Raw genomic sequence first — 13,809 nt, 5'->3', positions numbered from 1 at the left:
TCTTTAAAAACATTGTTTTAGATGAGAAAGGATTGAACATTTTACCTTGAATAGTGGAAGCTTATTTTTATTATTTATGTTTTATTTTTATTATTATATGTGGACTTACTAGTAGATTGTTATGTTGACATAAGCCATGACCAGAGGGAAACCATCCTGTTCTAAAAATAGGAAGCCAGCTTGAATTATTCTTACCTGCTTAAAGGTTTCCATCCATATCTGTTGGTCTGCTTTTGTACTTCCTTAGCTCACCTTTTATTCCTGACACATTGTGGCTTCTCTAACAGCCCTCTTTCATGTGTATTTTACGTTTCTGCCATGTAGGTCTTTCACAGTTCTGCAGCCCCAGGCGGGCATTCTCTGAACAGGGTCCGCTCCGCCTGATCAGGAGCGCCTCTTTCTTTGCAGGTTTGCCATGTGCTGTGTGGGTAGACTAGTTGGTGTGCCCCAGCGTCTAGAATTCATAGTTAAGCTGTGGAAACAAGAGAGTAGAGAAATGCAGTTGGGGAAGGTGTAGTTGAGAAAACATTGCTTAGAAAGTTTAAGAACTTAATATCTTTCTACTGAATATGTTCTTAAAGTTTCCAGAAACTAAGTTATCAGTGGAATTGACATTTTCATGAAATTTCAGTTTGTCATTTCTTATTTTGTTATGTAATAATGATTTTAACTTTAGAATCCTAAACCAAAATATAGTATGAACGTTGTTTCTTATAATACCAGTGGAATTTCTAATGTGACACTATCTTGTTTCCATGGCTGAGTAGCTTCTGTATCATGGTTCATCAATCGCAGAAAATATCCTATCTTACTATTATTGTAAAATTTCTGATCTACACTATTCCATAAGAATGATTTCTCTTGGAGCTAAAATTTAGATGAACAAGCACCGTTATATTCTGTAAAAGGCATATATGACTATGTTTGTTTACATCATTAAATAGATGATTGTAGAGTGTGTTCATGCTTCTGTATCCAGGAAGTTGTATCCAACTTCTTGTTTTAATTAATATTTATTTTTCTTACAAATGTAAGATACAAACAATGTATATATATTATAGAAAATTTGGAAAATATGAAAAATAGGCAAAAAAATATATTAGCCATCTTGTCAACTGGAAATCACCTTCTTAGTTTTTTTGTTTGTTTTAAAACAAAATTGGGGTTATACTGTTCAGCTTTCTTAAAATTTTTATTATGGAGAATTTTTAAACATACATTTTTATAGGCAGAATAGCAGACAACCATCATATACCAGTCACTTAGCCCCAGCAACCATCATTCTTACTGGTCAGTAGATTGCCTTTTTTTCATTTAGCAGTATATTGTGAATATATTCATATATCATTGAATATGCTTCTAAAATACTTATTTTAGTCATCCCTTGCTTCTTTAGGTATTATACCATAGATTATTTCATATTATATGTCAAATCTTCAGAGATCTCAAAGCTTGTTCAACTGAGTAATAGCTCTTGGTGTTGGGTTGGTGCCATGCTGTTGAAAAAAATAAAGGAATGCAATGAGATGAGCATGATTTAGTTTGCTACATAAAAGGAACAACATCAACCTGAACAGCACTGTATTTTATAAGTCACAGTTTTGTCTTGATTCGCAGTTCACAGCAACCCAATGGACATGCCTGGAAGAGAGCTGAATGAGGACAGAGACAGTGGCATAGCACGTTCTGGTAATGACAGGTTCATGTATTAATCCAATTTTTGATGAGATCACTGTTAGCTGACATTGATTTCCTTTTTTATCTTTGCTTTTATCATCCAGTTTTATGTGCACAGTTTGTTAGTATTGATATTAGCCTTACAAGAGGCTGGTAGAAACAGCAGAGATAAATACTTTAGATTAAAAATTTTTCATGTTTAATAGTAAATGTACCTGGTGGAGCATGGCCTGAATGAATACACGCTGGCTTAGGCTTAGCCAGTATAAGAAAAATAATATTGCTCAAGAGACTGCTTAGATAGCATAGTAGAAAAAACACATTTGCTTATATCTGTTTTCTCCTAACTAGGGTTTAAAGTGTCAGACTGTCTCTTGCCCAGAGAAGCTTAGGCATTTTGAGCCAGTGTTATACATATTTCTTTGAAATACGTACTCTTCCAAAATTTAACAAAGTTTTATTGAAACATTGTGAGGATTAAAAAGAAAAAAACAACAAAAACCCCCAGATTCTATCCTTAACGAGCACAGCTTCTAATGAGAGGAATATCCAGGAAAATCATCTGTCATAGATTATTGTTTGAGGTGTTCTGTGATAGACCTGTGCAGAGGTTCAGAGAAATGGCACCTAACTTAGCCTGGGCAAGGGGCAGGGTGTGAGTAAAGCTGTACAGAGTGTTGATACTTGAAATAAATAGGAGTTATCTGGCCAAAGGCATGAAAGAAGGACATTTCAGTTAAAAGGAAAAGTGTCAGGGCTCAGAGATCAGCATAAGAGAAAGGTGGAGTACTCCTAGGTTTGAATTATCGTTAGGTATGAGAAACTTTATCCACTGTGATTATCTGTATGTGTTGTCACATTGCATGGCTCTGCTATCTAAATTGTTCACAAGTCAGTTTTGAGTCTAGATGGAGACTCCAAACTTCTCATATATTGTAATCCCTAGTTATGCGTGAGAAATTTCAAGAAAATTTTTCAGATACCTGGACTCTACTCTTGAAGATTCTTGATTTACCCTAGAGAAAGGCTTAGGCATCTGTATTTGAGGAACAAAAAATGAAAAACTCAACCACTGATTCTGATGGACAGCTAAAGTTAAGAACCACTACTCTAATAGAAGTCTCATCTTTCAAATAATCCCACCCTTCTTTTCTAATTGAGTTATTTTTGTTCTTAGGAACTAATCTAGAATGTATTTCTCTTAATACTGTTTGCATCTATGTAATCTAGAGATTTAGTTTTCTGTGGCAGGAATTTAGTTTTCATTATTTATCCAAGATTTCAGAAGTGATAAATTAATGTCTCTATACTTCATTTTCTTCATCTGTAAATTGAAGGGCCTGGCAAGACTGATCTGTAAAGCTTCTTCAAGCCATTGAATTCATATATGCTGTTTAAGTTAATTGTGTATTTTCTTCCTTTTTCTGATTGTGTTATTTTTAATACCAGAATTTGATAAAACAGAGCTTTTCCAAATTTAGAGTAACATTTGATTTCTCACAGAAGCTGTACCCAGATTAGTTATACATGCCTAATCTTAGACTACAAAGTTTTATACTACTAATTGATAAAATGTGGTATTTTCAAGAAAGTAGTCCAGAATTAATTCATTGGCGGCCCAGATGTTTGCATGGCACATAGAGCTCTCCCCTTTACCATTGAATTTGTCAGAGAATTCAAATGAACATATTTTCATAATGATAATCTCTTAGTTTTCAGTCCCGGTGTCCAAAATAATATATCATCTGGCATGTATCTTTTTATAGATGATAATAATACTTCCCTTTTGATTACTTTACAAATTTTCAGTGTGTGTTTATAATGATGAAAATGGGAATCTAAAATATTTCTAAACAAAAGCAAGCCCTTGAGGTCTTTTTCTCTCTAGATTAAGAGAGATTCCTTTTGATACCCCAGGCAGGAAACAGAGCTTTTGGATTGCAGAGAAGGGTTTTCAGAAGAGAATAATTTCCACAGTTAGGGGATTGCAGCACTTATAATCAGAGTGGACTCTCTTGGGATGTGTCTGTTCCAGAGAGCAATGTTCCAGAGAGCAATCTGTAGGATTCACTCTTTCTTGGAGCTTGATAGGTATAGTCATGACTCTTGGTAAAAGTACCCAAGCATTCAGAGGTGGCTACCTATGCACAAGTGATCCATGAGTACTTCTTTTTTTTTTGGCCGCCACGCAGCATGTGGCATCTTAGTTCCCCGACCAGGGATTGAACCTGTGCCCCCTGCATTGGAATTGTGGAGTCTTAACCACTGGACCGCCCTGGCAGTCCCTCCATGAGTACTTTTTTTTTTTTTTTTTTTCTTTGCAGTACGCGGGCCTCTCACTGTTTTGGCCTCTCCCGTTGCGGAGCACAGGCTCCGGACGCGTAGGCTCAGCGGCCATGGCTCACAGGCCCAGCCGCTCTGTGGCATGTGGGATCTTCCCGGACCGGGGCACGAACCCGTGTCCCCTGCATCGGCAGGCGGACTCTCAACCACTGCGCCACCAGGGAAGCCCCCCTCCATGAGTACTTTTAAATGACGTTTTAAATGGCATTCAAACACTTATTTTCAAATATAGCTTTTGTTCTTAAAATCCAGCTGCTGCGTTGAAATTGAACTGCATCGTATTTAATTTAAGGACTAAGGATTCAGCTAAGCTAGGAGACAGTGTCATGGCCAAAGGAATAAAGCTTTTTTCAAAGTAGCATTTTCATCTGGGGTGGGGGTGGGGAAGGTAAGGATGTCAAAAGGAGATTGTATCAAGGTCTCTTGCCAACTCACTTTTAATATGTGATTTTTTTCTGGGACCTTACTCCAACAATGATGTATTTTTTTAAATGGAAATTTTAGAGCCTCATTCAGCAAAATGGAAAATTTGAGTCACCATTCTTAAATTTGTTAAAAAGAAATCTGTTCTTGTTTTTAGTAATTATTGACTTATACATTATACTTGTTCTTACTCTGACTTGACAGCATCTCTCAGCAGCTTGCTTATTACACCATTTCCCTCTCCCAACTCCTCACTTACCCGAAGTTGTGCCAGCAGCTACCAGCGACGCTGGCGACGTAGCCAAACAACAAGTTTGGAGAATGGGGTGTTTCCTAGATGGTAAGTTGGGACTTTCTTTTTTTTTTTTTGCGGTACGCGGGCCTCTCACTGTTGTGGCCTCTCCCATTGCGGAGCACAGGCTCCAGACGCGCAGGCTCAGCGGCCATGGCTCATGGGCCTAGCCACTCCGTGGCATGTGGGATCATCCTGGACCGGGGCACGAACCCGTGTCCCCTGCATCAGCAGGCGAACTCTCAACCACTGCGCCACCAGGGAAGCCTGGGACTTTTAACTTACCACAAGATTGAATAGTTCCTTTAACACAATTGTGTATGTTAAGAACCTGGACCTTGTATTTTGTATGTTTAAAGTCTGGAACAGGAAACTTTTAAAGTGTACTACATTTTTAAAAATTGTGGTAAGTTATGCATAACATACAATTTACTATTTTAACCATTATTAGCTGTATAGTTCAGTGGCATTAAGTACCTTCACACTGTTGTGCAGCCATAGCCATTCACGTCCAGAACTTTTTTATCTCCACAAACTGAACCTTTTTACACATTAAGCAATAATTCCCCATTCCTCCCTCCCCTGAGCCCCTGGGAACTACTATGCTATTTTTTTCTCTGTAAATTTGATTGCTCTACATACCTCATATAAGTGGAATCATAGAATATTTATCCTTTTATGTCTGGCTTATTCCACTTAGCATGCCTTCAGGGTTCATCCATATTGTAACATGTATCAGAATTTCATTTTTTTTTATGACTAACATTCCATTGTATTCCATTGTATATACATATACATTCCATTGTATATACATTTTGTTTATCCACTCATCTGTCCTTGGTCATTTGGATTGCTTCCACCTTTTGGCTGTTGTGAATATGCTGATATGAATGTGAGTCTACAAATACCTTTCAAGTCTCCGCTTTCAATTCTTTTGGTTATATGCCCAGAAGTGGAATTTCTGGATCATATCATAATTCTCTGTTGAAGTTTTTGAGGAACTGCCATACTCTTCACCACAATGGCTGTACCACTTTACTTTCATTCCCACTAGAAATGGCCAGGGTGTGTTTTTTTTTTTTTTTTTTTTTTTGGCCATGCTGCATATCTTAGTTCCCTGACCAGGGATTGAACATGTGTCCCCTGCACTGAAAGCGTGGAGTACTAACAACTGTACCGCTAAGAAATTCCCCGTACTAGAACTGCACAAGAGTTCTAATTTCTCCACATCCTCACCAGTAGTTAATTTCCTTTTTTTTTTTTTTAATAGTAACCATCCTTATGTGAAGGATGTGAAGTGGTATCTCCTTGTGTTTCAGTTTGTATTTACCTGATGGCTACTGATGTTGAGCATGTTTTTGCTTTCTTATTGGCCATACGTATGTTTTCTTTGGAGATAGTCTATTCAAGTGTTTTACTTTTTTAATCAGGTGTTTTTTTTTGGTGGTTGTTGTTGAATTGTAGGAGTTCTTTATATATTTCTGGATATGAATCCCTTATCAGATATATGCTTTGCAAATATTTTGTCCCATTTGATTAGTTGCCCATTTATTCTGTTGATAGTTTATTTTGATACAAAACAGTTTTTCATTTTTATGTAGCCCAATTTATCTATTTTTTTCTTCTGTTGCCTTTACCTTTGGTGTCATATCCAAGAAATAATTGCCATATCCAGTGTCATGAAGCTTTTACCCTATGTTTTCTTCTAAGGGTTTTATAGTTTTAACTCTTCTGTTTTGGTCTTTGATCCATTTACTGCATGTTTTGATATTTCAGTTTTTCATGTTTCTATTTTGGCAAGTTAATTCATTCTTGAAAGATTTTTTTTTTTTTTTAGTCTGTGTTAAGTACAGCTAAAGATGATGAAGCTTCTTGTTTCCTTTTTTATTCACTCCCTTTATTCCTTCACCTTTGATTTTATTCCTGGAATCTAAAGGGGAGATAAGTAGATTCTAGAACAGTGAAGAGATTATATCAGACTCGTCTATAAACCTTAAAATTCAGGCTCTTTTAGGTTGGTTATATATTGGGATTATCTACATTTTTAGTGACTTCTAATTGAACAAAAATGTTTCTAATCTGACTCTCTATTAAAATTTCTTACAAAAATATGAGTATAAAGGAATAGCTAGTAGATTTCTCAAAGAGATACACAATTGGTATGAATTTTTAGGTTTACTTGATAAAACACTGGAAGACCTTTAGCTTGCCTACATTTAATTGGCAAGGGGATTGATTTGTGAATTTAATTATTTTTATATTTTTTTAAAATGAAAATCCATTTATTTTTAAGGTCTATAGAAGAAAGCTTTAATCTGTCAGAGGAGAGCTGTGGCCCTAACCCAGGGATTGTGAGGAAAAAGAAGATTGCAATTGGGGTAATCTTTTCATTATCCAAAGATGAAGATGAAAGCAACAAATTTAATGAATTCTTTTTTTCACATTTTCCTCTGTTTGAAAGCCACATGAACAAATTAAAAAGTGCAATAGAACAGGTAAGCATAGTCATGTTTATGGTTTGTTTATATTTTTTATTTTATTTTCCTTTGAATCTTATTCTCTCACTTAAGCATTGTGTTCATTCATTTGGCAGAAAAATTAACAGAATCTGTGCAGGTACCCTACAAAGTGATCTGAGAGATGCAAAGTAGACTTCAGCTCCTTTTAAGAAGCCTACTACCTAAAAAAAAGATGTAAGGTCATTTATCCATTCAATAAATAAGTATTTGAGGGCCTAGAATGTGGCAGGCACTATTCTAGCAACTGAGGATAAGATGTGAAAAAAAAGCAACACTCCTGACCTCATGGCATAGAAAATAAACAAATGAATATATAAGATTTTAGATGGTAATAAGTGCTATGGAGAAAAATAAAACAGAGAAAGCTTTTTAAGGAATGCTGGATAGAAGGATTACAAATTTTTATAGGATAGTCAAGAAAGCTCCTGATAAAATGACATATGGTCCAGAGATATGGAGGAGGTCAGCTATAACCATCTGAGAGAAGAATGCTCCAGGAGGGGCAAAGGAGTAAGCCTGATGCTTGAGCATTAGTAAAGAGGAGTAAGGAGGCCAAAGTGGCTGAGTTAGAAATAGGACCAGATCATGTAGGAATTTATAGGATACCATGGTATGAGCATTGGCATTTACTCTTAAGAAAGACGGGAAACCAATGGAGTGTTTTGAGCAGGGGAAATGACATTATTCATGAGACTCACTCTTACTGCTGATGGAGAATAGATTTCAGGGGCAAAGGTGGATGCTTTGGGATCAGTTACAAGGCTGTTGAAGTAATTCAGGTGAGAGATGGTGGATACTTAAAGCACTTTCATGATGGAATTGGTGACAAGTGGTTGGATTCTGGATATTTTTGAAAATAGAGCTAAGGAGATTAGCTGATGGACCGAATTTGGGTTAAGAGAAAGAATAATAGAGGTTGACTGGCGATTTTCCTTTTGAGCAGTAAGAAGGATGGAATTGCCAGTACTAAAATGGGAAAACTACAAATGGAACAGGTTTGGTGGAGGAAGATCAGCAGTTTGTTTGCAGTGCCTCCTGGACATCCAAGTTGTTGTGAGTCTAGAGTTTAGGGGAAAGGTCCAGGCTGGACAGTCATCAGTGTATATATGGTATTTTAAGCCAAGAAACTGATGGAGAGAGAGAGGAGAGGAGAGGAGGCCTAGGCCTGATTTGTAGGGCGTTTCAGTAAGTTAAAATTTGAGGAGTTGAGAACCAGCAGGGGAGACTGAGGATTGGCCATTCAAGTAGGAGGAAAAACAAGAGAAAAACAAGAGAGAGTACTTTTTGGGGTGAGCCAGGTGAAGAAAGTAGTTTAAGAAGTTAGGAGTGATCAGTTGTGTTAAATGCTGCTGATAGTGCATGTAATAAATTGATGTAAAGTAAGAAAATTGTGAATATACGATAGAACATAAAGATAACTAAAAAAGAAGGAAAATCAAAGTTTTTTAGGAGTTCGTAGGGAAGAAAAATGACTTCCTGCTGGGAAGATGTTTCATTTGGACTGAATCTTAAAGGATGTGTAGGATTTTTTAAACATAAAGTTTTGAAAAATGGATATTGCAGAATAACAAGAAAAATTGGTATCCTTGTTGCCCAAAGATAACTCATTAACATTTTTCTGAAAGTCTTACCCAGGCCTTTTCTATGCGTATTGTACTTTTACTTGATTGGGACTGTGCTGTGTTCATGCTGTTTTAATTATGTGCCCATTTTGAAAAATTAATCATTGTTAACATACACATTTCTCATTTTAAATGCTTCTTGAATATATTTTAGTGGCTTTCCTCCATTTAAGTAACTTTTTTATTAGGTCATTTCTGCTTTTTCACAGTTATAGCTACACTGCAGTTAACATCTTGGTGAATTTTCCAGATTATATTTTATAAGAGATTCCTATAAGTTGAACTATCAGTGGGTGTAACTAAAGTTCTTAATCCCTGTGACAATATGTAGAAAGGAAAAGATACAAAGAGGAGTAGTGAGTGGTATGGCTGGCAGAGTTAATGGTGGCCAGATCACAGAGAGTCTAGAATGTTTGCCAAAATTTTTGACTATGTTAGGCTGTCTTCAAATTGTACTATAGGAACGTTATTTTGGCAGTATGTTTAAAAGAGACTAGTAAAAGAGAGTGGAGATGCGAGACCAATTAGAATGTTCTAGAAAGCAGAGGATGCATTTCAGTAACTCATTAGTGTCTGAGGATCATCTGCCTCTAGAGAAGACACTATATTATTTATTTACATTAAATCTGTTAAAAGACAAATAGATTATTAGCAGTACCTTTTTACTGAGCAGATGAGTAAAGTCCATTTTCATTTCCTTTTTCAGAAGTTCAGCACTGGTGACATTTTCTACACTTTGCTGCTGTCTCTTTTTGTAGTCTGTTGTTGCCAGAGTCAGTACGTGGAACATTAAGCTGTGGTTCAACTGACGTTTCAGTTACTGGGAGAAGTGTTTAAACTTTGTATAAAACTTGAAATATTCAGGCACTATAGAACTCATTAAACATTACTTTTTAAATGTTTTAATGTTTTGTTCATTCTATAACCTAAAGTGCACATTGCAGTACTTAGAGTTGTGTGGATATTTGTTCAACATCTTATTTCTTAATAAAGCTGAACGATAAAGCTGAGTGAATACTTTCATATAAATGAATAGAACTTAGTTTAGAACGTTCTGTAGTTGGTAATTAATCATAGAATGTAGTAAACCCTGAACCATCCAAATAAGTTATGTTCTAGGGCCAGTTTTCAAACTATCACTTACTTATTTTTTTAATGAAAATCTATGGATTCTGTTTCTGAGCACTGTGGGAATTGTTTCAAAGTCTGCGCCACCTTTTGAGATCTATAATGTAAAATTTTTTATTGTTGGTAAAATTAAGGAAGAATACTGCTTGATTCTAGCTAAAGAATATTTCTTTATAAATTGGGAGTCTCTCAACAGTTAGTGAAAACATAAAGTTAACTGTCACTTTTACCCTATTGAAGCTTTTGGATGAACGTGAACGATTCTGGCCTGAAGTAGTCTAACATTTTCTTAAATATATGTTTAAACATTTAAAAAATAATGTGTAATTACATAAGTAATGCATAATTACATTTTTTTGAAAAAGTTGAAAAAATTTCAAAGTTCTTTCTGATATCCATATTCTAATCCTGATCCCCTTTTTGTCTACCTAAAGCAGGACTTCTTAACTTTGGCTAAATATGTTTTTAAGAAAGCAAATATTACTAATAACTTGATACATCTTTCAGTAGCATCTTTATATTTTAGATTTTAAAAAAGGATTTAGTTAACAGAACCCTGATTTATGAAATATTAGTGAAACCCAGGAGCTGTTGTTACTGACTTATCATTTTATGATCTGTTTGGGAGAAAAAAGTTTTATGTAACCCAGAAACTGTCAACATCATCCTCGTTGTGTGTTGACATTCTGTGGTTTGACAGTTAAGTAAGAGGCTTACCACTGGAAAAATATGAATTTTATTATACTCATTAAATGACCAAAGGTGCAAAAAAAAAAAGCCACTAGAAATATGTGTGCCTTCTTTATGTATATCTAGTTAAGAATGATGGGTAAAATGTTGTGGAAATATGTGACTTTGTCTTTTACTTTTTTTCCCCCATATTTTGCCCATGATCAGTATAAGAATTAACTATTTGATTGCTTTCAAGGCTATGAAAATGAGCCGGAGATCAGCTGATGCCAGTCAGAGGAGTTTGGCATATAATCGAATAGTTGATGCCCTAAATGAATTCAGGTACATATTCTCCAGCTTTTCATAATATAGACTTGTTTTGCAGTGTACACTGGAAAATTTATTTATTTTTTTAACTTATTCTAATAAAATTTAATTCTTTAAATTTTTCTGTCCCATAGTCAAATGAGGGTGTAATTCAGTGGGCCATTGACTCCTTTGTTATTAAATATAAAAGTGCTTGGAATTCAAGCACACTTGGGAGGAGTCAGTGGTATGGTTTCTAGCACTGGACCACTAGACAAGCAGATATGACCAGAAGAGACCCTTGTTTTAGCAGCAATGTGCTTTGTCCTTTGTTGGGCTCCTAGATGCAGGGACTGGTTAAGTGTTATTTAACCAGTGATGGTAATCACATGTTCTTAGATACATGGAATACAAAGATACACGGATATAGGGAATATGAACTTGATGTTCCATATAACTCTGTTGCTTAATCCTTTCTCTAGCAGTATTTTCTGACACAACAAAGCTTGGAGCCTGAAGCTCCAGCAAGTGCTGCAACTGCACTCTGATTATGGCAAGGAAACATAATACATATGAACTTACGTTGGGAATCACGCTAAGTGACTGATGTGTTTCTGTCTCAAAGAGATTCATTTCAGTTTTACTTCGTCCTCTCATCCTCTCAGTCTTTCCTCCTTTAGACTGGAGAAGTAGTATAACACTTAGCCCAAGAACTCAGACTTTAGTATCTGACAGACAGACCTGTGGGCTAACCCTGGCTCTGCCTTTTACTACCCCTAATGACCTTGGGCAGATTTGTCAGCATTTTTGACCCTTAGCTTTCTAATGTAATACCTGTGAATTCAATTTAGTAATAATCTAATAGATTATTGTTAAGATAGAATGAGATAATGTATGTAAAGTACTTAACAGAAGGCCCAACATTAATGCGACCGCTGTTTTCTATGACAAATATAACCTACAGCAGTGCTTCTTAAAAGTCATTCACAGCTCTCCTTCACAGTATTGCCAAATCTGCATATCATCTATGCCATTTAAATTTGATGTTTCTCTTTAAATTGACCCTATTTTATACCTAAATAAGTGTATTTCAGAATGTGTGCATCATTACCCTAAATGGGGAATCAGCCTTCTTTGCTGTAATAAGCAAGCTGTAAAAATGAATGCATAATAATTAAAATTAAAAATATGTAGCTGTGTACCACCTAAGGTTTATTATCACCAGTAGTCCATGTACCTCACTTTTGTTCATTGGCTTGTGTTGTATGGTCCCTTATTGGGTTAGGGGTCTTCTGAATTGTTTGTTTAAATATGAACTGTTACATTTTGAAGTGAAAGCCTATTTTAGCCTGTGATATTGCAGGATTGCTATTGTGAAACTGTAGGCATGTCATGTCTATACTTTTTTTTATAATGGAAATGACTAAGGAGTTGTGTATTTAGTAAATTTGACAATAAGAGAGAACTCATGTTTATTTTCAACTTTGATCCTTTTTTTCTTCATTTTTCTCCTTTTGTGTTAAACCACAGTGAAAGTAAATCTGGTTTTTTAAACCTCTCTCAAAAGGAGAGATTTCATTGCCTCAGCCATATTCTAGAATCTTTGAATTTATGATAAAATAACTTATTTTCCTAAATAAAAGGTATGTTTTATAGAAGTGTTCTGTATGATTTTTGAGATGGAATTATAGGTAACCATTAAATAGAAATTGTATGGTAAAAATAACCTAAATTAACATGGAATATTTCATCATGTTTTTAATTTATTTCAACTGAAAAAGTTTACTTGGCAATTCCCTGATGGTCCAATGGTTAGGACTCTAAGCTTTCACTGCCAAGGGTGCGGGTTCGATCCCTGGTTGGGGAACTAAGATCCTGCAAGTCGCACGATGTGGCTAAAAAGTTTTTAAAAAATTTAAAAAAAAGTTTACTTTATGACTGTAAAGTTTTTGTCTAGGTGCTTATTTTTGCATATGAATGTCCACTTGTTCCAGCATCATTTGTTGAAAAGACTATCTTTGCTCCGTGTATTGCTTTTGCTCCTTTATCAAATACCAGTTGAGTATATTTCTGGGGCTCTATTTTTTTTTTTTTTTTTTTTGCTGTACACGGGCCTCTCGCTGTTGTGGCCTCTCCCGTTGCGGACGGAGCACAGGCTCCAGACGCGCAGACTCAGCGGCCATGGCTCACGGGCCCAGCCGCTCCGCGGCATGTGGGATCTTCCCGGACCTGGGCACGAACCCAGGTCCCCTGCATCAGCAAGCGGACTCTCAACCACTGCGCCACCAGGGAAGCCCTGGGGCTCTATTTTTGAGCTCTCTGTTTTGTTTCATTGATCTATTTGTCTATTCTTTAAGCAGTACCACACTGTCTTGATTACTGTATCTTTATAATAATTTTTTTATATAAATTTATTTATTTTATTTATTTTTGTCTATGCTGGGTCTTCATTGCTGTGCATGGGCTTTCTCTAGTTGTTGAGAGTGGGAGCTACTCTTTGTTGCAGTGCACGGGCTTCTTGTTGCAGTGGCTTCTCTTGTTGTGGAGCACAGGCTCTAGGTGCGTGGACTTCAGTAGTTGTGGCACATGGGCTCAGTAGTTGTGGCTTGCAGGCTCTAGAGTGCAGGCTCGGTAGTTGTGGCACATGGGCTTAGTTGTTCCACGGCATGTGGGATCTTCCCGGACCAGGGCTCAAACCTGTGTCCCCTGAATTGGCAGGCGGATTCTTAACCACTGCACCACCAGGGAAGCCCACATCTCTATAATAATTCTTCAAGTCAGATAATATGAGTCCTCCAAGTTTGTTCTTTTCCTTCAGTGTTGTGTT

At 36.3% G+C, this 13,809-nt stretch overlaps 1 protein-coding gene across 3 annotated transcripts in view; it reads left to right on the top strand.

Moving 5' to 3' along the window:
- Nucleotides 1-13,809, top strand: part of FNIP1 (folliculin interacting protein 1) — a 129,886-nt gene that overhangs the window by 76,949 nt on the left and 39,128 nt on the right. For 2 of the 3 annotated variants that reach the window (XM_081232444.1, XM_081232442.1), the window contains exons 7-11: nt 325-408; nt 1,618-1,689; nt 4,648-4,783; nt 7,029-7,230; nt 10,933-11,018. In XM_081232444.1, the coding sequence (XP_081088570.1) occupies nt 325-408; nt 1,618-1,689; nt 4,648-4,783; nt 7,029-7,230; nt 10,933-11,018 (580 nt within the window). The remainder of the gene's footprint in view (nt 1-324; nt 409-1,617; nt 1,690-4,647; nt 4,784-7,028; nt 7,231-10,932; nt 11,019-13,809) is intronic. The other variant, XM_081232443.1, reaches the window with a different exon arrangement.

Source organism: Mesoplodon bidens, assembly GCF_964165515.1.
Source record: "Mesoplodon bidens genome assembly, chromosome: 4".
Classification (NCBI taxonomy): domain Eukaryota; kingdom Metazoa; phylum Chordata; class Mammalia; order Artiodactyla; family Ziphiidae; genus Mesoplodon; species Mesoplodon bidens.
Note: the sequence above shows the minus strand (reverse complement) of the source record. Positions and strands in the feature narration are given on the sequence as shown.